The 27800-nt window shown below is 46.7% G+C and overlaps 1 protein-coding gene across 3 annotated transcripts; it reads right to left on the bottom strand.

Annotated features, from left to right (window-relative positions):
- Positions 1-1578: 1578 nt before the first annotated feature.
- LOC142572338 (chitinase-3-like protein 1) lies at positions 1579-26321 on the bottom strand. Of its 3 annotated transcripts, XM_075681364.1 has the most exons (11): positions 26229-26304; positions 18994-19111; positions 17785-17909; positions 15081-15275; positions 10306-10562; positions 9142-9245; positions 8198-8321; positions 6976-7161; positions 6272-6394; positions 5384-5621; positions 1579-3148 (listed from the first exon to the last, which is right to left on the bottom strand). In XM_075681364.1, the coding sequence occupies exons 3-11, from the start codon at positions 17888-17890 to the stop codon at positions 2691-2693; spliced, it is 1791 nt and encodes a 596-aa protein (XP_075537479.1). In that variant the 5' UTR covers positions 17891-17909; positions 18994-19111; positions 26229-26304; the 3' UTR covers positions 1579-2690. The 3 variants fall into 3 exon arrangements, with proteins under 3 accessions (XP_075537479.1, XP_075537477.1, XP_075537476.1); XM_075681362.1 differs by lacking the exon at positions 18994-19111 and having other exon boundaries at positions 26229-26321; XM_075681361.1 differs by lacking the exons at positions 18994-19111; positions 26229-26304 and having other exon boundaries at positions 17785-18203.
- Between the last annotated feature and the right edge of the window lie 1479 nt (positions 26322-27800).

The raw sequence follows: 27800 nt of genomic DNA, 5'->3' as shown, positions 1-27800 counted from the left end.
TCCAGTATTCCGTCGAGGATTGTCTGACGCGGCACACAGTGCAGACCCTTCACTGATCTCCCTTTCAAGAAGCCCGAGAAAACGGCATCGGAAGATTTATAAGCAGTCTCAGCATTTCTCTCTAGCAGTGGCCGGATCTGAAGCCAACGTGGGCATTCTTATACGGAGGAGGCTTACATAGCCACCGTGGAACGCGTGCTCTGAGCGCTTATCTATCCGGATTCGTTTTAGAATGTCGGCGGCTAGAGCGATGCTTAAATATACAGTCGGGGCTGCAGGAAACGTAACGACTTCACTACTTTGGCTGCATTCCCGTTCCCGTCGGAATCTTGGCATCCATGGCGCGCCGTTATGGGCTACAGGAAAATATATCTTTTTAGCTAGCTCAATTTTGTTAAGTGATCCACCAATATTTCCATATGGCAGCCAGGAGTGTTAGCCATTCGGATGCGGACCTAGTTGTTCTCCATTTTTGCTTGGAGGAGTGATTCTACGTGCCCTCCCCCCCCCCCCCCCTTCTGCACTCAAAACAACGTCAACACAATCAAAACAATATTATGATTGGTGAAGATGGCATAAACTGATCTCTTGAGGCGTGCAAGCTTCTTTAAACTTAAATTGGCAATAGCAATTGTGCTATTTACGTTACTTTTAGTACGTAACCTTTTTGCACATCCTGACGCCATATGTTACGTAAATAAAAATTCTTGGAAACTGGCCTACAAGAACATCATAGCGAGCCGCTATAAAGGCGCTGATGCGTTATTTAAGAGACATCGGACTGTGTGTCAAGTTGTGACTGTGTGCTGTGTGACATAGAATGTATTAGTGGCACGTTGGACACGGTGTCTAAAAACAGTTCTCTATTGAACGTGTGTGCGTGTGTGTATTTTCTTCTTTATTTCTCACCTTTCGCATCCCTTTCCCCCTTCCCTGGTACAGAGTAGCCAACCGGAAATGTCCTCTGGCTAACCTCCCTGTCTTTCCTTTGCCCTTTCTCTCTCGCTTTGAAGCCGAGGTGTTGATTTAATTTTTTTTTTTTACGTGGAGGGGAAAAGCGGAAGGAAGTGGTAGGCGGTGGGAGGAGAAACAGCACGTGTTTTTGATATAGTTAGCACCGCGTCAGGTGTTGTTGCTGCAGTTGGGTTTAACCGACCAAGACCGGTAATCGAGCGTCTCTTTCAGTGTCACTGCAGTATTTACAACCTGTCGAACATATCAGTGTTTTGGAGGTCACTGCTGTACAAGGGCGGTTGGAGGGCCGAAGTCTCAGCGTGGCGTCTGTGTATGCGAGCTTTCGCCAGGATGTGCCGATGAGAAAGTTCCTAAAAGAGCGTTGCCCTGCTCCGAGGATTATATGTGGGGACTTCAACAGGCGCATCGCGCTCTCTAGGATGACAAGGTGATTGAAGATCATCACGTACTTCAACATTAAACGCATAGACAGTCGTGCTTAATTGTTCCGTAACCTAATGTGGCAAGCCATGAGTTTGGATCACAAACACCGACGGAACACTTACGCATGCTCTTTGACCACAACACAATAGAAGCTTTGAAACAACAGAACCGAAGCCTGTATTGAAACAGCGTACGTATCGTTTATTCATCACCGTTATAAACAACATTGAAACACGCAATACAATGCACTCGGTTGATTCGCAATGGATTCTGATGGCATTTCATAAATTATTGATGAAAACATGGCTGTAGAATTCAGGCATCGGGTGTCGTGAGCGCCGGCAACAGCTGATGTGAATATGTGTGTAGCTGAAGTAAGGCGAAGCCCAGTGCTATACAATGATAATAGTTCTCAATGAAAAAAAAGCTAGCTGCATTGCACGCCGTGGTCGTCGGAAGTGAAGGAACTGTACAATCTTCCATTTACCAAATTAGAACGCGAGTGAAGATCGGTAGTTGTGTATGAAAGCTTCGAATTATCTATTGCTTAATTTTATGTGGCTCCGAGGAGGTTGTTCAATGGAGCTGATATTACCCTTTTATCGTAAGCTTGTTATAAAATTTAATTTTCGTATGTTAAGCAGCACAATTGCAATGGACTGTCAGGCGCTTCCTTCATCAAACTGAAGAAAAGGACCACTGCGTGCTCATCCATTTAAAGAAAGCGCTGCAGGTATATGGAAAGGGCATCAAAGTATGGACGTGACACATCGCGTTGGCCTGTTTATATTTCGTGCGCCAACACATAAGCATTATTACTCTACTTTTTTTACGTAAGGCATAAAATAAATAGCGCTTGGTTCGCAAAGCGATGTGGCTTTGCCATTTTTGCTGTATGAGACCTCTGAAAGTCGTATAAATAGGCCATCCATTGCATGACGAACAGTGAAGGCGAAGACACAAATTATTCAGCGCATCTCTCCTATCCGTATCATTTGTCCCGTCACCGGCGCTGTTTTCCGTGTTGCTACAATCGAGCGGGGGACGTATTTCGGCATAATTTTCGAACACTGCGCTGTAAAGCAGCTGTGACGTATTCACGAACTGGCAGGCTTCAGAGACCGGCGCTCATGCTTGCAAGACGTCTTCTTTCAGGGTTGCCTGAGGCTTGAGAAAGAAGACTGTTCACTTGACTTCCTTCGTTGCGCACAATCTTCTGTCCAGTGTCGTTAATCAAGAGGAGGGGGGGGGAGGGGGCAGGCAACTCCGGGAAATGAGGACTACGATGATATCTAGTAGGTTTCGGTTTTTTGCGGGAGCGCTTGGTAGGCTTCGTTGTCGTAGTAGCCGCTGCATTCCGGCACTGATTCCGGCCACACGCAGAGCTTGTTCTTCGGGCTGAAGACCGTTCCCGCAGCACAGGCCTTCTCGAAAGCCACCAGCTGACCACCCTGGTGGACGCAGTCGTAGAAACGCTGGCAGTCGGTGGGGTGAGGCAGGCTGCCGGCTGACGGGCACTTGAACCCGGAAGATCCCCCTTGGGAAGGCGTCGGTGGCGGCGCGGGAGTCATGGTCGGGGTCGTCGTCGTAGTCGTGGTGGTGCTCGACGTTGTCGGTTTGCCGCGCGTCACCGGTGAGACACTGGGAGGCCACCAGATCCGGACGGTCGACGGTGACGGGCGGCTGCTGGGCGTGGTGCTCTCGGGCATGGTTACTTTAGGGGTCGCTTCGGTCGTGGATCGGACACCCCCTGCGTTGTCGCGAGATCAAGCCGGGTCATCGTTTGAGGCGACTGAATATGCCCTATACACTCGAGAGACACATTTAGACAGAATTTCGTCAAATATACCCTGTTCGTCAGGGTGAAAATTGATTTTTCAACTTTGTTGTCTATATGTATTAAGTTGTTACAAGGAGGTATTCGTCCGGGTGGATCCATTGCCGGCAACCACTTGCAAAGCTAAGTACATACGCTTGCAGCCAACAACCACCTGGCCTCCTGTCAATGTCATCGCAGATTTAACTACGGGAATTACCGCCTGATTCTTTCGGCGCGTGATGCCGCGCATAATATGACTTGCAACAACGAGATGGCGGCAATAATATCGCGTAGCGGCACAAGCTCAGGCTTTTCTAGCAGTTATTTTCGCGGGTGTGTGCGCGCATACCCGTAGCTCCTGGGGCGACAAGCTTACAGAAATTATTTGCGTCCGTTTGTCAAACCCCACGATGTGAGGAGCTTGTTGGCGCTTGGCATACATGTGTTAGCAGTCACATCCACCGAGCGGCGCCTTTTAAATGGATGCAGGGTAAGTCTTTAAGCAGCGTTTTTAGTAACCGGTCGCACTATGCTGCGCACATTGATGCATGGCTGAAGCCCCTGCGAGCCTGCTCGTTCGCCAGCGAGATGCAAATACGGAGGAATCACGGGCATCGGTGACCCTTACTTCTATAGTATGACACGAAGAAAAAAAAAGATGGGTTAATATTTACGGATGATGTAAAAAAATTTGAGAAGATGTAAAAGAACTAAGACGTTGACATATTCACGAGGCGGCAACCAGTCAGCTGCTGAATTATCGAGATTGTCGAGGTCACAAATATATCTATTGGGGCACTCTCGGAACTGTGGCTGAATTCACGAAGTTTTTCGTTCGTGAGAACTGCTTGTCATTGGCCAGTTGTCTTGGCTAATAATACGATCTCTGTCCTGATGGCCGGTGTAGGTTTTCTTACTAACGGCTTCGTGAATAAGTACGGGCCCTAGAGCATCGAAAAAAAAAAAAAGCTTTCGGCTTTCCTTAACAAAATGTTATAGCAAGGCTGTGCGCTATAAAGTTTTAAATGCTGTGGGAACATGCACCGCATTTGTCAAAACTTTCAATGCCACTGCGCGCATCTGGACCTGGATCTAGCACTGGCTTCCTAAAGGAACCATATTCCAATCAGCGAAACTACGGAAGCCCCTCCCATATCCCCTTTTGAAAGGAAAGATCGTTCCTTCAACTGCCCATAGACCGAAGATGACATTGCTCCTCACTTTCGTGAGCTTCGAAGCACCAGCTGTGCTACCGGAGCTCCGCTACAGGTTCTGTTGACAGAGTATGTTAGTGGCGGAGTGACTTCGAATCTCTTGACATAGGCCGTACGTCCACAACTATGCAGCCTTTGTCAGAACAGGAGACCTCCCCTTTGGTTTAAAACGCTGTTTACGCCTGGCACAATAAAGTTGTTTTTAGGAAAACCTACTCATTCCTTATTGGAATGTCCGACACACCGATCTGCGACTCGCGAAACTGTGAAGAGACGATCGAGCACGTGTTGTGTTTTTGTAATATCTATGGCAATGAACAACACGTTCTTCGGAGAGTGTTAAACCGATTAGATAACAGACAATTTTCAGAGGCTAGGATTCTCGCTACATGGCCCCACGCATCGCAAGGCTTACAAAGCGACGCGGGAACAGCTACGTTTCATGAAAGCGGCTGGCCTCAGTGACCGATTATAGGCGTGAAGTTATGGACATCCGCACGTATTCACATCGATAGTACCCTCTTTCCTCCTTCTCCTTAATTTTCTTCACTTAAACCCCTTATCCTTCGCAGGGTAGCAAACCGGACGTGCGTCTGGTTGACCTCCCTAGGTTTCCTTCCTTCCTTTTCCTCCTCCTATGCCTGGCCTTTAAATTTATTGTGGTTTACTTGGGATGGCGTCTACAAGAAAGGAACAAGGATAAACGGTAGTAGCGCCAGGTTGCGCACAAGCTCAATCCTAGCAGTTATTTTCGCGGGTGCGTGCGCATGCCCGTATATATCTCCTGGAGCGACAAGCGTGGACAATCAAGCTCTGCGCTTACCGTAACAATTAGAACAGGCGAAGTTATAATGGTAACCGAAAAAAAGGCAGTGCATTGTGTTTACGGGCTTGGGGGTGTCCACTGATACGCCGCAGAGAGTACGAGTGTGGTAAGGGCTTGCAGAAATACCTGGCTGAGTGCTGGGTCGAGGCCACCACGTCTTCTCTGTGGTCGGCGTAGGCACGGTGGCAGGAGTGGACGGTGTGGGTGGAGGCGTCGCTATGATTCCCGGTCCGCCCATGGCGAACACCTGGTTGATGGTGCTCAGCATGGGAAACTTGATGCCATGACACTTGCCGTGGAAGTCGTCCGTCTCGATAGACCACACCATGCCTCCAGCAAGGCCCATCGCCTTGGCAAACTCCACCTGCCCGTCGCGTGTAGCAGGAGACAGAAGTATTTCTTCCCGTTTCCAAAATCAGCGCGACCAATTCAGTCGGTCCCTATAAGCGCGTTGGTATTTCATGCATGCTGCCCTGCCTATGACGACCAAGGACTTTCTCTGTCTTCTAGATGCACACTAAGTTGAATGGACGGCCGAACGCTCGCAAAAGAGAAGATATCGGGATGCTGGCCTTGGACTTCATCCTAACAATGACCTATATACTGGAGCCCTACTGCAGTTAAGAACGATTGGACGGAGCGTGATTTTGTAGAATGAAAACGCACGATCCTGTGGAAGGAGGTAAAAAGTGCAAATGGACAGTTTTTCATAAATATCACGTGGCGCTTGTAGCGCACTCTCTTATTTGTGATTGTATTTTTTTTTTTGGTAAATCAAGAGAATTATGTAAACCGATTGCAAGATATGCGCCATAAAAACCTACGAGACCTCTGCACCTCGTCAGCGGCGCCATGCCATTGTATTCTGTATTACTCACTGAAGATTTCCTCCAAATTTTCTTGCAGTTCACAAAACTTGCAAAATTTCAATAAACTTCCAATAGAAGAAGTCGAAAACACCAAACAAACTTGTAAGCGAACCGTCTCACTTCGCGGCTCCCTCGAACAGCATACCTTGGCTGTGATGCTCTCCATGTCGTCGTAGCCGACCCACTGGCGTTCCTGGAACGCGTACGGCGCCATGAAGAACGGGTCCTTCACCACCGTCCACTTCCCACGGGTGAAGCTTTCGCAGATCTGTGAACGGCGAGTTCTCGAGTTAGAGCCGCGCGAGTGGCGAGGCAGCGTCGCCGTTGAAACATCATGTTTCATCGTTTTTATTATTTTACACGTTTGTTATGGTACAGTAATTTAAAAATAAAACAGAACAGTAGGAGAAAACGTTTTTTCTTTCTTTTTTTATTTATGGTGGAAAAAGAAAAGGAGGAAGTAGCTGGTGGCCCGAGCGCCTCGCTTTAAGAAAGTTTAAAAAACGAGAAAGGTATATATTTCAGTTCGTCATCATTCAGAAGAGCAGTGCAAAACGGGTCAACAAGACAATGTGCACAGCCAGGCGTAATAAGACCCCAGCCCGCAGCCTCTCAGCCATCCATCGCACGATTGAGCACCTTAGATTATGCTCACAGCATTACTGTTTTTCCGCTCTCGTTACCGCAACCGCTTCCCCTCAACTGTGCATGCGTGGTAATGGCCGAATGGCCGTGGTAATGGCCTGTACATGCGCAGTGCGTAGGCGGCAGCCTGTATTGTTAACGGTAACGGTGTAGAACAACTATAGAATACTGTACTAAAACACGTGGCTAATTACATGGCCTCACCTCGTTGTACCCAAGCGATCCAGGCTCCCGTGTGTAAGGCCCCGCGCGGCCCTTCTGTGGCGCCTCGTCACCGGGATTGTGGTTCTCGGCACGGCGAAGGGTGAACGACCGGCCATACAGGCCCATACCCAGCACCAGCTTGTCGCGAGGCGCGCCCTTCTGGATCCAGTAGTTCACCGAGAAGTTCTGCAGTGCGGGAAAACACAGCGTCGATCTCTCTCTCTCTCTCTCTCTCTCTCTCTCTCTCTCTCTCTCTCTCTCTCTCTCTCTCTTTGTTCTTTTTTTTTTTAATCTCTCGCTATTTTTACAACAGAAATGATCCGTGGCCGTGAAGGAACACCGATGAAAATTAATGAGTTTTGTAAAATCGCAAGATTCGAGAATAACAAACTGGGGATCGGGTGGCGGTTTGGTATGGTACAGAACGACGCAAACTCTTGAGGCGACTCATGCTTGGAATTCCCGCACCAGCTCAACGTGACGTCACAAATTGCAACAGCGTCTCGGTGAGTTTAGCTAATCGTTTAATAACGCTAATAAATTGCGTTCAAATTGAAGATAAACAAAGCTCGACGGGAACTCCAAATTTTTTTATGCGAAGTTCGCAATGTTTGCAATGCAATGCAATAAAAAAAAAAAGAAAACCTTGCCTTCGTTTTCTCTGCGTACAGTTAAATGAGAGTGAGTTGCTTTTCTCTCCTGATTCAATAATATCCCTTGTATTTAAGGAAGGACTGAATATCAACTGCTATGGAACAGAAAAGTCGGGAAAAACCCTTTCCCATTGCTTTTAGACCGTCTATAACACACTAAAATTAATGAATGGAAAGCACAGACCTTCGACGGCCCTGGATCTTCATTTTGCGGCTCAGCCACTTTTAAATTGCAACTTATGTAAGAGAGAGAGAGAGTAAAACTTTATTCAATGGAAATAAAATAAGGCACGATGGTTGGAGCCCCTATTCCAGGGCCCCACTGGCACGAGCGGCTCGCTGGGCTTGGTAACGGCGCGAAAAAATAAGGAAGGAACGACGACAGAGACCGTGTGAAAAGAGAGCTCTCTTCAGTCGGTCTTTATCGTCGTCGCTTCCTTATTTTTTTCACGCCGTTGCATAAGTTGCAATGAAGCAACAAGCCCAGCAAGCAACCATTCCACTTTTAAATGCTTCTGGAGAGCGCTGTGCGCACGGTCCCGTGAAAGTGCACGAGCGCTAATTCTTACCACGTTCAGTATGTGGTCCTCGGGCTTCTCCTCAGGCCTGGAGTACAACGGTGCGTGGTGTCCCACCTTGGTCTCCCAGCCGCCGTGGTAGTCGTACGCCATCACGTTGATAAAGTCCAGGTACCTGGGGCGTAGAGAGCGAAACACTTTGTTGCATTCCGCGCGAAATGCGTCTATATGTGGCGCGTGCTTAGCAAATAAGTGTCATTTTTGAGGCCGTATGCTTCGCCACCAGTACGCAGACCTTCTAATTGTGCTGCATTAGCAGCACTTTATAGGTACACGCTGCATGCAAGAGGACATACCGTCCCATGTCCCTGACTCTCTATTTTATTGAAAGAGGAAAAACAACGACAACTTTAGGCTCTTTTAATTGTGCAACGGAGAATAGTCTTTATATGTTCCCATGCGAGAGCAAATGTAAATGCAATGCATGGAACAGATAAAAGGCTGTAACAGGACTGGAAACGCAGTTGAAGGTAGCAGAGAATGAGGTGAAGGGATAAGATTGCTTGGGGATATAGATAGTACTTGGTTGAAGCAGAGCACGGTTAACTAGAGACGACTACGACAGGCTTTTGTCCTGCAGTGCGTTTGTTTAATCTGATGATGTAGGTAAAATGTAAAAGCACGCTCTGAGCCGGCATCGCGTGCTTGTAAAATTTTTGAGTACTTTACACGAAAATCTATTTTAACAAGCTGAACTAAGTGCCCTGCGCAGGCTATTTCTAGCTGCCCTTTGATTATTTTTTTTGTCCGCTATATGTTAACCTGGCAAGGCCAGAAGTCTTTCTAGAACTCCCATTGTGAGCAACAAAACGATCATAATGATGACGCTTGTCGCAAGAACTTTGACTACAGTTCAGATGAACATGTGTGAACGGTGGAGCGATTACGGTTAGTGCGGCGGTTATGTGCGAAATATATTATATAGAGAGACCCACTTGGACACTTGAGGGACGTCGTATGCGGGATCCATGAAGTGCTTCCCTGCGGAGACGGCAGCGGTCAGCAACAGACCGTACGGCTTGAACTCCTGGCTGAGATCCTGCCGCAGAAACAAAATTGCCGTTCTGAATGTATAATAATAAAAAAAAACACTTTAAACATGCTAGGAATAGAAATCGTCATTTCATACTGCCATTGACCCTTCTACTTGAAATGCACGTGTATACTGCGTTCGTATAGCGCAGTGCTGTTGGGCATATACTTCCAAAGCATGACAAAAGATTTCTGAAGGCAGCGAAGTAAAAATAATATGTATTTGTCGGCATCGTATTATTCCTGGAAAACGGCACTAGCAGTTATGTGACATGCGCCGAACACTCCGTATTTAACTGAAAGTTACTGAATAATAACTTAATCGGCGAGATGCGGCGCATGTCTCAATTGCGGAATCGATACCAGTCAGCGCTACCAGCCACGTAAGTGAATAAATAAATACTGCGCCTTCAATCCACGTGGCATCCGCAAAGATTTTCTTCCATAAGTGCTGCTTGCCATCGGCCGGCCCCCTTCGTTAATAATATCTCCATCATCAGGATTGTCTGACATCTGCGCTTACGAACAGTTCTGTAGCTCAAGGACATTTCTCGTGAACACAGACCAAGGTATGTATCATTACGAATTCTCGGATGAAACTCATTTTATAAGGTCAAACCCGCTTGCGAAAAAAAAAAAGAAGAAAGGAAGGGAAGCCATCATCACCCCATCGCGTCTAGCACAAGTGTTACAAAAGTTCCTTCCGCTAAAGTGCCAAGCCCATACTCACAAGAATGTCGTTACGCTAGAACTGTCTGTAAATAACAGATCGTGATGTTGGACATATTATTAGCGGAGGCGAATAACACTTACCTATGAAAAGTGTGAATTTGCGGTCTATAGTCTGCTTATAGGTGCATACCGTTCCCACATTATTTTGGGCCGTTTGCTCCCAGACGCCATACCTTATTAGCGATTGGGTGCGATTTTGGAGTAGCTGGTGTTTAAGGAAAGGGATGCGGCGAGGATGTTTGTTGCCAGGCGACGCATGCGCTATGCACGCCGCTTGTTTCGCGTGACCGCGCTGCTCTTTGACGAGGCCCGCAACCCCGTGCGCGTGTACTGACCCTGAGGAGCGCGATGAAGTTGACCTTGTCCTCCGGCTTCCCGCCCCTGGCGGCCGGGTACTCCCAGTCCATGTCGAGGCCGTCGAAGTTGTACTTCTTGCAGAAGTCCACCACGCTCTCGGCGAACACCTTGCGCGCGGCCGGCTGCTGGGCCATGGCCGAGTACTTGACCGAGCCCTCGTTCCAGCCGCCGATGGCGATGAGTGCCTTCAGCTTCGGGTTCTGCTTCTTCAGCGCCGTGAACCGCTTGAAGGCGCCTGCACGCATGCGCGCCAGAATTCGCGACGGTCGATGACACAAGAACAGGAAACGGGTCTGCGTGATATGTAAAGTGGTTGCTGAGTCTGCTCAAATAATGACGATAACTTACTGTGATGCATACACTGGCTCTAAGACGAAATTATAAGTAATATTCTTCAAAAAAAAGAAGTTAATTTCTTTCAATTTTGCTACGAAAAGATGCATCAATTGATGACTAAAGCACGTTCTCAAAATGGCACTCCGAAATGAGCATAGAAGTGCATGGTTCAGAAAGGGCGCTCCAAAAAAGAAGAAAAACGCCCGCCTATAAAAATCGCCGTGATGGCTTCATTGCGATTTCACACAAATCCTCTTTCAAAAGAGCTAGAAACTTGCAGAAAGCTGCTTTACGCTTTTATCCCAAACCACGCTGCACGTTTCATTGCCAGAGATTATAGCCCATGCATTTTCGAGCGTAACTAACATCAAGTTGTCGTTGTCGCTTTCATCTTTGCAATCGCGCAGGAAGATAGCATTACTCTGTCTTCAGCAGGAGATCATGCATAAAGTACGCCCATCTGCTTTACCACGCGTTCGTACCTCCCGCACATCTATACGTCTGCACAATCATCTCAGTTTCCAACGCATCTTCGGTCACATAAATGCATTCAACTGCTCAGCTTTGCCACGTGCGATTGCGCTGTGGAATGGTCTTCCTAATAACATCGCTGACATTAACGACCCATTAACCTTCTGACAAAAAATCAGTGCAATATTTGGGTAGTACTTAGCTAAAAATAAGTATCTGTTTTAGTTTTGTTGCTCTTAATTTCATTGTTGTGTATTTGAGTAAGCATTTGTTCTGAGGTTGCTTGCTTTACTGTGTACTGAAAAGCTAACAACTGTTAGTTTACCTTCCTTTCTTTTTATCTTTATTTATTTCGCGTTCTTTGTTTACTATTTGATTCTCGTTCTGTTCCTGTTTATGTAACAAAGAACATGTTTTTGCTCCACAATTGTTATCTATACCGCCCCCCTCACGCAATACTCCTTCTGGAGCCTGTGAGGTATATGAAATAAATAAATAAGTGAGGATGCGGCTTTATGGATGATTTTAGTTTTGTGCAGAGTTTTTGAATATTCAACACTGCTGGCACTGATGGCTATTGCCGGCCGCGCTTATTAGTATAACAACGATTTGGTTTATCACACTACAAATTACCTAATTCTTGAAAAGTAAGAGTTCAGCTATATTATATTTCATAAACAGGGATACATCGTCTATCTTTAAACCTAGAAAAAAAGAAGTACATATTCTGCGGAAACTGGTATGCTATACCGCGTCAACAACGTGGTCAACCAACACTCAGCTAAAGAAAGAAAAGAAAGAAATAAAATGGGTAAGATAGGCTGGAAATTATGTTCTTAAAGTATTTTTGGCTCTATGGTTTACAATTGAACGCTGAAACGTCATGCATATTTGAAAAATGCTGTTTGTGCGCACAAACGGGGCATTATCTCTGCAACTAATAAACTTTTCGCTGTGAAATTTTCCCTGAACTGTTGTAATGTGCCTGATGCATCAATAGTAATAAATTAATTGCGTTATAGCCCAGGAAGTGTTTTTTTTTCTTCATAAAAAATTTCTTTCGGCAAAATTCACTCCTATTGGGATCACATTGCATAAAAATTAATTTTGAAGCAGATTTGAAAGTGAATGTCATTATCTTAGGTCAGTCAAAATCACATATAATGCAAAATATTTGAAAAGAGTTTCATTGTTATAACGTCATTATTTATTTTTAAATATCCCTTGACCAAAGTACAAACACAGATATATATAAAAGCTTACAATTACAACACACCTCAATATTTTAAAATAAACTCGGTACGGCTAATAGCGAATGTTATTACTAAGCTCCTGCGAATTATAAAAATGTTTTCCTTCAAAGAAAGTTGGAACAATTACTAAACTCTCTAGTAAGTGCCTCCCTCCCTTTTGCACAACGTAATATAATGTAATAGTTTTGCGCAAACCAATATAATATGAAATGTGCGCTCACCGTTACTTTTATATTTAAAAAAAAAGCCTAAAGGAAAGTTCCACGAAAGGCATCTAGCCATGAAGTAAACGAAAGTTAGTCGAACTTCACATCATGGATGTTTTACATACGTGAAAGTCACTGAGTTTGCCTACAGATGGGAAATTGTCTACCATGTTATACAGACCATATCGCGCGTGTTAAGAGCATAAATAAGCCGAATGTGTAAACTTCCATCATGGCGTGCAGCAAAATTCCTTCCGCTTTGAGGTGAAATCTAGTAACGAATGTGTGCGTAACTACAGTCACAGGCGTTGAGCTGCAAAATGCTGCATGTGGTGGCGTGAAGGAACTTGGTTTTCTCGCAGCTCCCGCTTGCTTGGAGAACTAGAACTATTGCAGTCGGTGGTGCGTGCCATGTTGCATGCGGTTGGTTTAGAACGACAGAAACTTGATCTAGTGTAGGTAAGAATTCCTATAAGAAAAAAAAAGTTCGTCGCTTTTATGTAGGGTGGACAGGCCGTTGAATAAATCAGAGATTAATTGAGCATAAGAGATCGTTAACCGGAGGAACACTCCTTTCATTAGACTGTCGCGATTGTAAATATACGCTCCAAAATTTTGTGGCAGCATAGTTTTATCTAGACAGATAAGAACGAAGAAGCGCGCCTTGTTGTTGAGTCTTGCCATAATCCATAACAGTGGAAGTGCGTGCGTTAACCAGCCTTCGATTATCCTAGATAAAGAAGAACTATCGTGCCTGAACAGTTATATTTCCCGTGGTATACCGCGCGTGTCCCCGATTGAGGGTTAACGCTGCCACTCCCGAGCTTGCGCAGATGAGTTCGGCGGGTGGCGATGCCATTCCTGAGCATGCGCAGATGTGTCTGGTGTCTACCTTCATTTCCGCCATCACTGTAACCCTTCAGAGGATAGTCGGCGTTTGTCTTGTGCGTTTTCCTCTTGTTGTGTCCGTGTCTGCCCGCCCAAGCTTTTTCGAACATACGGCTAGTATTTTGTCCCGTTCCTCTTTCACCCCCCCCCCCCTTTTTTTTTTGTTACTGCCTGACGATTGTTTCTTATTTGGCGAGAATGGCAGGGTATGTACCCCGCCGTAGCCCGAGGTTATCTGGCCGGGATAATGTAACGATTCTATTATAATTATTTTCCTTTTCTCGTTTCATCAGTGGTATCCGAGCGGCGTTCCACCCCTCGTTATCATCGGAATCGGCCGGTCGTGAACGGTGCATGATAAGGGGGGAATATAATGGAACGAAAGAAATACTTATGTGTATACCAGACCCAATTTTATGAAGTCGGTGTTTCTTTCGCGAACAATGATTCATAACTTCAATTCTTGTTGCGCTTTTTTCTTTCTTTCTAGAGCACTATCCAGAATATTTATCGCAAGGCCAGTCATTTCCCAACGTGACTGAAATGAGAAAGCAACCTGTTCCGGCACGGTTTCCGTTTATTTAATTGTATATATTTCCCGCAGCAAATGAAACGCTGGCTTGTAATGCACGCTGTGCACGCTTTCACAAAGGGATGTCTTCTACACTCGAGGCGGCACGGAGGCAGAACCCGCCGTGGTTGCTTAGTGGCTTTGGAGTTGCGTTGCTGTGAGCAAGAGGTCGCGGGAACAAACCCCGGCTGTGGCGGCCGCATTTTGATGCAAGCGAAATTTAAGGAAAAAAAAGAAAACAAAAAAAAAAGACGCTCGTCTACCGTGCATTGAGTGCACGATAAAGAACCCCATGTGGTCGAAATTAATCAGGAGTCCCCCACTACGCCGTGACTCATAATCAGATCGTGGTTCTGGCACGCAAAACCACAAACTTTAATTAATTGATTAAGAGATGTCCATGACGATGCTCAGCATCTTAACCATCTCCGTCACAAACGTCAAGTAGCGTTAGTATACCGCAAGCGGCATAATTCACCAGAATGCATTTGAGAGCTTCTCATCGGACCTGCTCTCGTGGAATTTTTATCAGGCAGTAGAATTTAACGAGTACGGTAGAAAAAGTAATGTATTTACAAAACGACAGAGAGAGCTGAGCGGCCAGAATGAAAAAAAAAACGATAAAGAAATATGTACATTGAGAAACTTGGCGGAGAGTATACTCGCGATATAGCGTACGGAAACTAAACTAGGTATGCACCGTTGAGATTGTTTGGCCCAGAAATGGCCGCTGAGCTAGCTCTCCAGCTGAACGTGGATTCCTAAATTCGAATAGACGAGGGCACCGCGTCAACTAAATCTCCTTCATCGAGGCGCACAGCATTCGAGACGATCGACGTGACTGCGCGCATCACTGGCGTCTTGGCAATTTCATTGCGGACAGGCCTATAGAGGCGCGTTTACTCGACCTTGACAAGCTCGCGACGGAAGACAGGTATGCTCCGCCCAGATACGACGTTCCTAGAGCGCTATACGTGCGCTTGTACGCTATACATGCGTGTCAGAAAGGCGCTTCTCTCTTGACGCACCTTTGCCGTAATTATCCGCGAGGTCGTTCCAGGAATCCAGGCTGCGGATCTTGTGGTCGCTGCCCAGGCCCGCGAAACCGTACACGATGTGGGTGCAGATGAACGGGTCGATGTCCTCCACGTTGAACTTGCCGGCGCCCGGCCGGTAGACGGCCCACGAGCCATAGTAGCACACCACCTTGTAGTTGTGCGAGTCTGCGTGAGAAGCGCAGACGGCGTCCGCCTTTGTGAGCGAACGTTGAGTGGGGGACGCGCATGCTTTAGAGGCCGTAAGTGTTTGCACATCGGTCGTCCGGATACAACTCAATCACAATGAAAAAGCTCAAGAGGCTTGTTCTTTAAAAGACTGGTCCTCCTGTTCGAGAATCAAGTCGACAGCTTGTCGGAGCAAACTTCTCGAACGGAAGTGTGAAGAAGGGCTCTCCTCGGAGCTTCAAAGGCAGTCGGCAGTGAGACGTGCCTACTGAATGTAAACATGCAAGAGTGTAAACGTTGCGATCAGTATGACCTGCACTTCATATTATTTTATGCCTTTGCGCCAGTCTGGGAAGCGTTGAACTCGAATGACTCAATGTATTGTCGAAAAAAAAAAGAAAGAGAAGCTAACAGTTTAGTTTGAAAACCATATGCAGTGCATCAAACATCATCCCTCCTACAGAACGTATGCATATACAAACACGAAGTCTGACAGACCTTCCAGACTTTCTTTTTCTTATGCACCAGCAGCAGTGCTTTGTTACGTAGGGCAGATTTACGTCAGTAAGCCTGTATAACGGAACAAAAGATAAGTAATACGCGCGTAGACTGCACTGGACAATGGATCGCCATTCGCAAGCCACTGAGACCGCCAGACCGTCTTCCTGCACAGAGTCTGCCTTGAACCACGACTATGACTCGACTCGATATTTCCTAAACAAAGGGGGCGCTGAGAACTTGTTTTGTGAGAGCAACCGCTGCACCAATATGCAACTTCATTTCTGAGAGTTCTATAGTTTCACGAAACGGGTGCGGGTTTACACCAGCTCAGTCCGAGCAGAGCATGCAAATGTAAATGAGATCACTCACAAGTACAGTTAAACATGGGACAAGCTACTTCTTTCGCGAGCTGCGCAGCAGCACCAAGGAATTTTACAGCTGAGCTAACACTTCTTAAAACTCACAAATCTGGTTCATTCGCACGCATGCGCCCACCATCGCTTCCGAATTAAAAACAGGGGGCCGATATTACACGACTTCTAGTTCGTCAGTGTTGTTTGCTGTTGGCCGGCCGCCTTCGATAATGCAACGTTACGATTGGCTGGCACATGCTCTTACGAACAGTCCTACGGCGTAAGTGGGCTCTGATTCACAGCACGCTCATACGCTAGAATTGTTCGTAAGAGAAAATTTCGGCCAATCCGGATGCTGTACATATTTTAAGCGAAGGCGACTGGCCAGTGGCACAGCTCACTTACCAACTAAGGGGCCGTATTCTCAAAAAAAGTCCTTACGCTAGAGTTGGTCGCGAACTCGATCGACCAATGACAAGCAGCCCTTACGAACGAAAAGCTTTGTGAATTCAACCCCAGGGCCCTGTGTCGCACGTAAAAGCTCTTACGCTGGAGTTGTTCGTAAGAGCAAATTCCAACCAATCCTGATCACGCACATCATCTTTATTTTATTTTTTGAATTTTATTTGAAATTACTGTCAGTACATCACTGGAATTTTATAGGGGTGCGAGTAAATATATCAATCACTATATACAAAAAGTGCTGCTGTCCATATAAGATACGCACAATGAATAGAAAATGCAGACAAAGAATTAGATAAAGGAATACGCACGCAAGCAATCACGAGAACAAAGCAAAACATGCATGACGTATGCTAGTGCTAAACAGCTTTTTCCACGTACTTCAGCAAAGATTTGTAACGTGGGCTGAGCAACAGTAAATTTATCTAAAGAGCACATTATCTTGCTGCTTGTGGGGAAAAAGAAAAGCTATACAAGTTATTAGTAAACAAAATTTGTAAAAGAATTGTTAGCAAACGTGGCCGGCCAGTGGCAAATAATATTTACGAACGAAAGGCTTTGCGGATTCGGCCCCTATATAGGCGCGATTTCACAAAAAAAAGTCCTTACGATAAAATTGTTCCTGGGTAAATTTTTTCAGCTATAGTCCTGATGCTGGACATATTATTGGCGATAGTAGTCGGTCAATGACAAACAGCTCTTACGAACGATTAGCTTTGTGAATTCGGCCTTGGTTCCCAGTGCCCACATTCACAAAAAAATTTATTACGCTAAAGCTATTCGTAGAAGCAAGTGCCAGCCAATCTTGACGTTGAACAAATTAGCGAAGTCGGCCAATGACTAACACCTCTTACGAACGAAAAGCTTTGTGAATTGAGCCTCAGGGGCCGAATTTCGCGACATTCGCAAATCTTCTCGTTCGTAAGAACTTGCTGCCTTCGCAAAGCGTCTTGTTGGTAATTGAGGTCTTCGCCATGGGCCGGTCCCCTTCGCAAATATTATGTTCTTCATCAGGATCGGCTGGAATTTGCTCTTACGAACAATTCTGACGTAAAAGCTTTTTTTTTTTTGTGCGCGTGAATGCTAGTCCAGACTTTATCCCCGTGTCCGTCACACTGTAATGCTGACATCAAGATGAGAAGCAATGGACGCATGCTTTTAGTGACGCGAAAACACCGACAGCGTGTGCTCACCTGCGTAGCGCGGTCTATGGGCGTACGAGTATCCCATGATAGGGGTCGCCAGTGCCGGTGCCGCCATCAGCACCAGCAGCGCGGCTAACAGCAGGCCGGGCAGCATCTCGGGATGACTTGAATTCCTGCAGTGGAGACGAGAGCACCCGGAGATCAGCGCGGGGAGCACCAATGGAGAGGTCTCCGAGTTTCGGCGCGGGGCGCGGTTTTCGCGCGGTTTCCGCGGCGGGAAGCTCACGTCAGCGCGTACGGAAAGCGAGGACGACACAGATTCGCAGCGACCCCCTCGTATTCGCATGAATACGCCCGTCGTTGCGGCATCACGCCCGTCTGCGTACACGCTTGGGTGGCTTCCCTTCAAGCATCTCCTACGCGCCGAGTCTTCATGTTCCCTCCATTTGTCATATTTCCCTATTCTTTCTTTCTTTCTTTCTTTCTTTTTTGTCATTTCCTCGAGGTCTGTTTATCGCGTATAGGGGGCGAATGCATGTATCCGCGTGAGGCGGCATTGATAGCTGATCCCGTTGCCTCTGCATCCTCTGCCCTGTAATACACTGACAACGCTGGCCTTGCCTATACTCCTGGGGGCCGGATACCCTCAATCTCTCAGTAAGTGGAAATTATCCGCTCACCTATTTTCTCAGATGAAACAAACAGCTCGAGTAGAGCCTAAAGGAGAAGAATATGAAATTAGGCATACCTAGGAACGCAATAGACTATAGACACCTCGCATGCGGTCTACATATTACCGCGGTGCAAGGACAAGTTTTTCATGGCAGGAATAGCGGTTGTCGCTAGAATCTTAATGCAGAGGCTGTTGGCGCCGGCACAACAGTATATATAGCGGGACAATACGTGTACTTAATAAGTAACTGAGTAAGTGGCCGAGTAAGTGGCAAGCAAACGCTTGCTCTAGTAGCTGTCGCGAAGGACTGCACTTAATTATGCAGTATTACACCGCTCCAATCTTTGCCCTTTCCTTTTTTTTTTCGCAGTCCGCATTTCTCTATGGTATATGTGACACGATGAGTCGACTTGAAGCGCCTACCACCAAGGCTGGGTACCGAATCCGTGACCGTGACTTTTTTTCCTTAACAGCTTTCTAATGATCTGAGTGCTTCATGACCTCAATTGGTATACCGGCTCTGTAACGTTCCTCCGGAATTGCGAGAGACCCTAGCGCCCAAATTACCTCTTGCAGACACTTACCTCCTTCGAAAGGTTTGCTCTGCGGTCTTTCGACACTGGCAGCAGCGGCGTCGTGAACGGCGCCGTTCAGAGCTTAATCCAAGTGCGAAGTCGACTAGCACGGGAGCCCCTAAAGCACCTGTACGGATACAACAGGAACACTATACTGAGGACGCCTGTTCAGAGAACGTCCTCCGCGCAAGACTGGGACGAAGACCGCCTCGAGCACCGCTTCGGTAGGCGGGGTGCGGGCTTTGGTGGTATATAGTCACCCGCTGCCTGTGACAAGAACGCGTGTTGAAGACGGTTGGTGCGTAAGTTCACATTTATAGCGCACTTGAAGCCCGTCTCCCTCTCCCCATGCAAACACTGCGCCTGCAGCCTCTTACGCGTCGCGCTCTCTGCGGAGGGCGCCGAAAGGGTTGCGGACCTGTTTACCGCGCGACAGGACAGAAAGCCGCGCGCCCTTCCTCACCGCTTGGCGGGCTTGTAAGCCGTTACCCCCTTATGACTCGCAGGAGGAGTGGCCGCCGACATTGGGGCAAGCGCTTATCCGGTCAGACAACCGAGACATCGCGGCCTACCTCATACGCACGCACGCACGCGCTCGCGTGCACGCGGGGATGCTACAGCGAGCGCGGTTGTGGGGAAGACGCGGCCAGGAAGAACAGAACAGGGTACACAGAAACGAAAACAAGACTCGAGAAAAAAAAAAGAAGGAAGAGGGAACAAATGCAGCCAAACACTCCGCCGCAGTGCGGCCCCAGTAGCGCCTGTGTATATCTACGTACACATATATTTGCGCGTAGGAGATGTAATGGGCCCGCCCCACAGACTCGGGAGTGTGTATGCCCTCGTCGACCGAGGGATCCACTCGACAGGCGAAAAGAAAGAAAGAAAGAAAGAAAGAAAGAAAGAAAGGAAAGAAAGGAAGAAATAGAACTAAATGTCGGCGAGGAGCTGCGTTTGGAGCGTCCGTTTCCTGAACGCGGCTGCCAGAACCGGAAGGATATATATACGATCCTTGTCTAGCCCGGCTTCGTATACTGCTGGGGAAAAACTAACGAGCTAATGGAGGTACAAATCGGTTGATCTGCAAGGAACTCCTGTTTTATTATTGCTCTCTTTTTAACCGTGAGTTGCATAGTGTGGTCAAGCGCAGTGCGATGCTTTCCAGCAACTATCAGCAACATCATCTGTTTTTGTCTTCCGCCCTAAAGGACTTGTCGCTCGCTCTGTAATAAAATTTACAGGTTCGGTAACTTCGTTTGCGACCTGAAGATGCTTTATGGTTTGGGGCCTGTTGCAGCACTTTCAGGGTCAATAGGACACGGAAGAGAAATATTAAGTTCACCTAGATGAGATCGATTACATTCCTGTAATTGCAAACAGGTCAATCTTGCCTCGCGGCGCCTGCTGCAGTGTTTTCATGGTTAATAGGACACTGAACAGGAATATTAAGTTCATCTAGATCGATAGATTACGCTTATGTAAATGCAAACAGGTCAGCCTTACGTCTAGAGGATAAAGAAATGAAGAGGAAGGAAATGCAAGGAGTGCTAACCAAGGCCGTTTCCGGTTGGCTACCCTACATGTTTGGAAAAAAATTAATCTTTCCTTGATCGGAGAGCGAGAGAAAAGAAGGAAAGGTATGGGAGCTGAAGAAGAAAAAAGTGCAGTTTGCTACCCTGCACAAGGGAAAATGAACTTAAAGAAATTGGACGCGAAAAAAAGTTCTAGGATGGCGCATAAAGTTCCGAGGTGGCACGTGTCAGTATCACAGTCTATATATCACAGGATAATTAAACCAGGAATGAGGCAAAAGTAACCGGCGGGGGCAGCCTGAAATTTCCGCTCAACTCCCCGCGACATCATACTCTGCTTGCTTGGCGCTAATTGACCCCACGAAACCCAACTTATCGTTTTTGATGCGTTGAATTTGAGCTCTAAAAGCTCTGATTTAAGCGCTGGAAACCTAACGTAGGTTCCATTCAGGCGTTCTTTATATGCTAGAAGGAGTTTTCAGTTGTGGATAGTTCAGCAAAACACTTACCGATTGATTAATTACGTTACCAGTTAATTTTAAATTAATTATAATTTCACTGTTTTCTTCGTACCGACATAATCTCTGACAAGAAATAACTGTGAACACATAGAAATGAATTCGTTGCCTTCATTTGTGCATTTATTAATAAACCATATTCTGCCAAACGATCGTAAAACGGTTTTGAAAAGACGACCTCCCAATCTAAAAGTCTAGTTTTTCTCTTCACTGTCCCTTCAAGCCATTGGGGCGATCAGTGACACAAAACGGCAAGCTGGTTGCATTGCCATGACTGCCGTACTTCTACGACCGTGAAATGTCACGGTACTGCGTGTGCTAGGATTGCGTTAGCATTGCGCAGATCACTCGACGGGTCCGAAGTTTAAGGCGTCGACGCGTTAGAAGACGGGGCTCTGTAAGGTGTGGGTGTGTTGGTCCTGATTCCTGTGCACGACACGGGCCCTCGCATGGGCTCTATCCAGGTTTGTAACGTTGACCGATATTGGGCGCAGTCTAATCGAAGGCGATGGTGGGCCAGTACTGATAATGCAAAACATGCGTGCTCGCGAGGGTTTTAATTCGAATCGCGTTCTTGACATTGTCGGGCCAGTCTTCTTTCCGGCTGTGTATAGCTATATAGGTATTCCAACAAAAATTTGACCCGATCTCGAAGATAGTGTAATCTAAAAATGTGGGCCGAACCCGAAGGTATAGTGCATTATAAAAATGCAGGCCGTTCGTGTGGTTATGCGCCACTGGGTATGTGGCACTGTTCAATGAACCTCTTTGACGCCTTCCCTCTGTCCTCGTCCGCTGGCGGCAAACTTGTTATCCGAGCTAATTTCGCCCCAATTTCGGTGCGATAACATTACACAGATCAAAACTGCCTTCGGCGAAGTCTGGTTGAGAGCGACGGCGTGTGGAAGAAAGAGCAGGGGCTGTATTTTACAATGCTCTCCAGCACACTGCTCCGTATGGAGCTGGTTCTACGAAAACAATATCGATAAGTAAGCATCGAAAGATAGGACGCCATGAACGACGCTATCGCTTTGTACAGTCGCTCAGGGCCGGTACAACGTGACAATTAATTTCGACTGACTTTTTTTTTTCCTTTCTCATCATCCACCGCTCTCGACCCACTTATCACGAGGCGCTGACGCCATGGAAATTAAATTAAGGGGTTTTATGAGCAAAAAAACAAGATCTCATTATGGCATTATTATGTTATTATGGTTTTCGCATTTTGCCCCCATAGAAATGCGGTCGCCACACACGCACGCACGCACACGCACACACACACACGCACGCACTGTGGCGTTAATGCACTGCTGAGCACGAGGTGGTTGGTTCGATCCCCGCCGTAGCGGACGCATTCCGATAGGGCGGAATGCCAGAACGCTCGTGTGTACCGTGCATTGGGGACAACGTTAAAGAACCACTGGTGGTCAAAATTATTCCGGAGCCCCCCTCTACGACGTTTATCATAATCAAATAGTGCTTCTGGCATGTAATATCTTCGAATTTAATTTTTAAAATTATTTTATCGTTGTTTATTTCTTGTTTATTGTTACTTGTTTAACAAAGTTAGAATATTGAGATAGCCGGCCCTAATTAGACGTATTCGTCTAAAAGAAGAAAAAAGAAACACCTGCACCCACGCGCGTGCGCACGTGCGCGCACACACACACACAAAGAAACGTATAAGTAAACCATATATTTGTTCACTGTACTGATGATATATTGTTGACATTTACGCCTAATCATCCGTTTGAAATCCAATGGCGTTGTTAAGAACGACAAGAACTTAAGTTGCGAAATATGGCATAGGAGCGCAAGCGACGGAAGGTTCATGGTGGGAATGAGGGAGTAGGTGCCCTTTCCTTTCCGAAGAAAAGAAGCAATTCCATTTAATATGCGTGGAAACCGTCGAAAAAAAGTCAGAGCAGCTTCGCTGCCGTGTGTTAGGACCCCCACCAAGCATAGACATCTGTAAGAATTTTGTTTCGTGGTGAAATCGGGAACACGAGAGTGGCTGCATAAGCGTTACGTGGGCTTTGCCGCATCGCCAGATTTCAAGCAAGGCGGTTTAGCTGCGGCGGACAACCTTTGCAGCGCTCGTGTACATGCAGCCTGTGGCAGACGTGTTTGTGCGGGCACATGGGCAGGTGGCTTTAGAGTAAGAGTTTCTCGAACAGAGCACCTACGTTTACGAGCGCGTATGGTTGCTCTGGGCTCGCCATGTATACGACACACTTCTCTCTATCACTGGAAAAAGAGGCAGGCTCCATGCGCTATATTCTTTACGAAATTTCCAACAGGACTTAGCTGTAGCGAAATTCAACGAAATATGCTCTTGCAGTGGTCCCACCGAGTTCATCGATACGCTAGAGCCCGGTGCCGGGGATCGCCCACTGCAGCACTCTGCTATTAGAAAGTACAAATATTGGCCTACATTTGTCGGCGGTCGCTTATTGCACCCACGCACTCTATGGGAATGCTACCCCCACACGGACGCTCCCCTAATAAACACTAGCAACCTTTTCCTCCCGGGTGGCTCATGCACGCCGCCACCCGTACAAACATTCGATACCCGACGATCCGGCCCTGCCTGTCGTAACACACCAGCGAGCTTCCCGATGGTCTCTTGGTGCGTCGAGCGTGCTTGGTAAAGTTATTTACATATATTGCCGCGCTGTCTATGTACTGTGCCACAGACAACTTCCCTTTCATTACCTTAAAGATCGTGTCGGTGGAGGATATTACAAAAGGGGCGGGCTACATAAATATTGCGTTAATAAATGTAATGCTATACAAACGCATCAATGTGCCATTAGTAAAAGTCAGACACGTAAGTACATTTACGTGTTAAAAAGGGTAGCACAGCGAACAAAGATACTTTCCAATATGGAAGAAAAAATAAATAAAGGAAACGCAGAAACGCGGAAATAGAAAGAAACCTTGCCGACTCTAAGAGCACCTTCGAATTTTAAGCGCGCACGCAATACCGACCCGTGAAGAGACGCGACGCAACCGCGTTATGTCGAGTCGCGCTCCTGCGCGGAGTATAAGAAGCAGTGCGGCAGCATGCAAGAGCAGCAAGGAGTTCTCGTTCCCGTACCACCTGCTCGCATCGCGGACACGTGCACGCACTTAGCCCGAGGCACGCGGCTTCTGGAGGCGTCTTTCTTTTTTCACGGCCAGTAGAACACTGAGCTCATTTCGGATGCGCGCGGCCGTGACCGTGTATGCACCGAGGACGTTACGCGTCTCTCGCCGAGCGCCAACTCGCCGGCCGCTTGCCGTCCCGCTAAACTTTATCTGCGCCATTTTGGGAGCCCTTCCGGTTCCGAAGCGACGGCGACTCGTTTCTCACCGCGACACACGCCCGTATCTTTTTTTTTTTTTCATTCTTCCTGCGATATGCCACGCGATTTATTCCATCGTCTCGCAGAATGCGTGACGGTGGCGCGCGGTATGGGGATTGCCCACGGACGCGCAGACTTCCGCACTGTTTGAGTATTCCGAGCCCATATTCAGGTTAATGGCGCGCCCCGGAATATACGATGCAATCACAAGTTTCCTTTCTCGTGTACACGTGTGTGATCGTAAACGATGTCCAATTAATCCACATGTGCGAGCCACAGGTAATGTTAGACGACCGATGGTGCGCACATTCGGCCACGCCTGTGTTCTTGTACGTTGGCCTAACGTGACCTACGCTAAGCTATAAGCTAACCTAACCATCCAACCTAACCTAACCTAACCTAACTTAACCTAACCTAGGATTTTGCTGGTTGGCACTGGGACAACGGGACCTAAGAAGCGCAAGAGAGAGAGAGAGAGAGAGAGAGAGAGAGGAAACATTTATTTATCCCTTAAGAGGAAGCTTTAGCTCGAGTGCTCCTATCTAAATACATGTAAAAGGAGAATTCGTTTTTCTCGGCAACCACTGCACCAAATTTGACGAGGTTTGTTGCATTTAAAATACAAACTTAAAATCTAGTGACTGTTGGTTTCGAATTTTTTGTTAGGTCGTCAATTTTTTATTAAAAATTGGCAAAAATCAAACATTTTTAAAAAAACGAAACTATCAAGTTTACAACTCTGTAACTCAGCCACTAAAAATGATAGTACAATTCTGAGAATTGCATCTTATAGTACATCTAAAGCGGACAAAATTGATATGCTACACATGAATATAAAAAAATTTAATCATAGGAAAATACAACTTTTGCAAAACCGTTGTAACCAACGTAACAAATTCACGTAAGATGTAAAATGACATATTGAATTTGTCCGCTTTGAATGATCTAATAGATGCCGTTTACAGAACCGCGATATCAGTTCTTGATGCAGAGCTATGAATTTGTAAACTTCGTGCTTCTATTTTTTTCAAACGGTCAAATATTTGAAAATAGTTTTAAGAAAATTCAAGCCCTAAATCGAAATTCGGCTTCCAGCAGTCACTAGAATTTAACTTTCTCTTTCAAATGCAACAAATTTCATCAAAATCGGTCCAGGGGTTATCTCATAAAAACGTTTTTGCGTTTTACATGTATTTGAATAGGCCGCGTCGGAGTTGAGCCCGAGCTAAAGCTTCCTCTTAAGACCTTAAGAAGCGCAAGGTCTGTAGTGCGCTTGCAAACGCTTGTTCTTCTTGCCTACCGAGACCATTCCTCGTTCGACTGGGTTGCTCATTCTTAGCAAAAGCATTTATTTTCATTTATTCGCATTTATACACGAGAAGTAGCGTTCGTTCGCGGTATGGCTAGGGTATTATGCACGGGTATTGCTAGAACATGAAAAGGTCGATCATCGTCAAGTTCGCTTGTAGTCAGGACAAGAATTTTACGTCGCCGTAACAAAATGTTCGTTATAATTTAAGTAATCGAATCGGACGGCGATCCTACCTAGCTGTTTGATCGATTGCGGCTTAAGACCGCACACAAGAGGATGCTGGGGAGTTCCACTAAGATGTTGTTCCCCCAGGGAATAAATCTCTGCGCTTTATCTGGGGCTTGCCCGATTTCGTACCTTTACTGATCGCCAAAGGGACACGCAGTTGACGACACAAATAATTGGGCTTCGTCGCTATATAGTATGCATACCGTGTTCTAGAATGAATAGACTCTTTAGAAAGGCTAGAACTCCTTTTTTTGGAATATTCTTGCGCCCTCCCACAGTGCTCCCTATGCGACGCGGTGCAACTTACTTCTGTAGGCTGTGGGCGCTGCACTCGCTAAGGTCCACTCCGTTCTCCTCGTGTAACGGCTGACAGTGCAGAGCGCGCCTTATGTGGTTGCGACGAGACCACTGATAACATTATACTCTTACTTCCCTGCCTATCGTGAACTGAGACACTCGTTTTCCATCGTTTCGGCGTGGTTGTGCAACCTGTCATTGTCTACGTGTAAGATATCAGAGCACCGACCTTGCCGTTCGTCAGCAGACAACGCTCTGATATCGCTACTGTGCGCGCGTTCCTTGAAAATAAATTGACCTTTGCGTCCGTCGGTATACATGACGCATTTTTTAACTGCGCGCCCTTGCGCACCGAAGAGTTCCGCTTTCTCTCTCTCTCTCTCCTCCCTCCTCTCTCTCGTACTGCTGTACCCTCGATCCTTGTTCCCTGAGGCAGAGCAGCCAGGGAACTTCACCGGCTAACATTCCTACCTTTCCCGTTTGTATTCTCCGAGAACCTGTGTAAAAGGAGGTGGCCCTCTCTACACTCATATACCTTCGATTACTTACTGATTCGGTTCCGACTGTGCACTTCTGTACCTTTGATTCATAATTGATTACCTTCGGATTGCATTCGGTATGCCCTTTCGCTGCGCATCTATACTTTCAAAAACTTTAGAACTCCTCCTCCTCCTCCCCCCCCCCCCGTCACGTTACGCGCATTCACTCCGCTCTCAATTACGCGGATATACAGACAACCTTTGCGCGACAGTGCTATACTGCGTAGTGCGAGAACAGTCAGCTTTCAGAGCGACACATACGCATCGCGTGCCGCGTCTCGCGGCGCACTAACAACCTTCGACGCTCGTAGGTGCCCGATTTCTCGATCTTGAAATAAGTAGAGGTTCGATACCGACTCATTTGCCACAGCGTACTGTTAATCTATCTATATGTAACGACATTTTCCATCGCCAAAGTAACGCTCCCAGCTACATGCATGCGTAAGCGCTTCTAGCATCCATGTCATTATCTGCAAAACAAAGACAGGTAAAGACAGTGGGCTTTGCCCCATAAGATGTCGTAATGTGGCAAAGTACGCTTTGACGAACGCGATTTCGGTTAAGGATCTGCCGCAACCTTAGAAACGGCGACAATATTCGCGTGTATAGGAGCTGTCGCCTATAAACGATAGCTTGTCAATTTGCTGGGAGTAAGTATACAAAAGAGCGAAATCCGCGTTTACGATTATACACCCGGACTGTTACACCACACATCGGCTCTAAAGCGGCGCATTTTTGCGTGCTGAAATCCTTGCAACAACTCTTACAACAATTTTCAAGTCACGGAGTAAGTGGCGACTTCAATAACCTTACTTGCGTCACCTTACCACGATCAAGTAAGGCGTACTTGTATTCGTCGTCAGATTTGCCTTCGTGCTTTGTTTTTTTTCCACGCTCACAGTAATTAAAGTTGAACATGCGCGCATTGAGTGAAAAGCGTTGGGCTACAGGCAAGTGAAAATGAAGCCGGTAACAGAAGCAGCCGAGTGCTTCGATATTTGCTTTAATATTTGCGCAAGCATCCAAGAAAGGTTCGCTCAACA

Source organism: Dermacentor variabilis, chromosome 2 (assembly GCF_050947875.1).
Source record: "Dermacentor variabilis isolate Ectoservices chromosome 2, ASM5094787v1, whole genome shotgun sequence".
NCBI classification, from domain to species: Eukaryota; Metazoa; Arthropoda; class Arachnida; order Ixodida; family Ixodidae; genus Dermacentor; species Dermacentor variabilis.
This window is presented reverse-complemented; position numbering and strand designations above follow the sequence as displayed.

Coding starts and splice junctions, on each gene's coding strand:
- LOC142572338 (XM_075681361.1), bottom strand. CDS start 18,082: ATGCGAATACGAGGGGGTCGCTGCGAATCTGTGTCGTCCTCGCTTTCC. Junction 10,563..15,080: donor CGCGGATAATTACGGCAAAG/GTGCGTCAAGAG, acceptor GCATGCGTGCAG/GCGCCTTCAAGCGGTTCACG. Junction 6,395..6,975: donor GATCGCTTGGGTACAACGAG/GTGAGGCCATGT, acceptor CGCCGTTCACAG/ATCTGCGAAAGCTTCACCCG.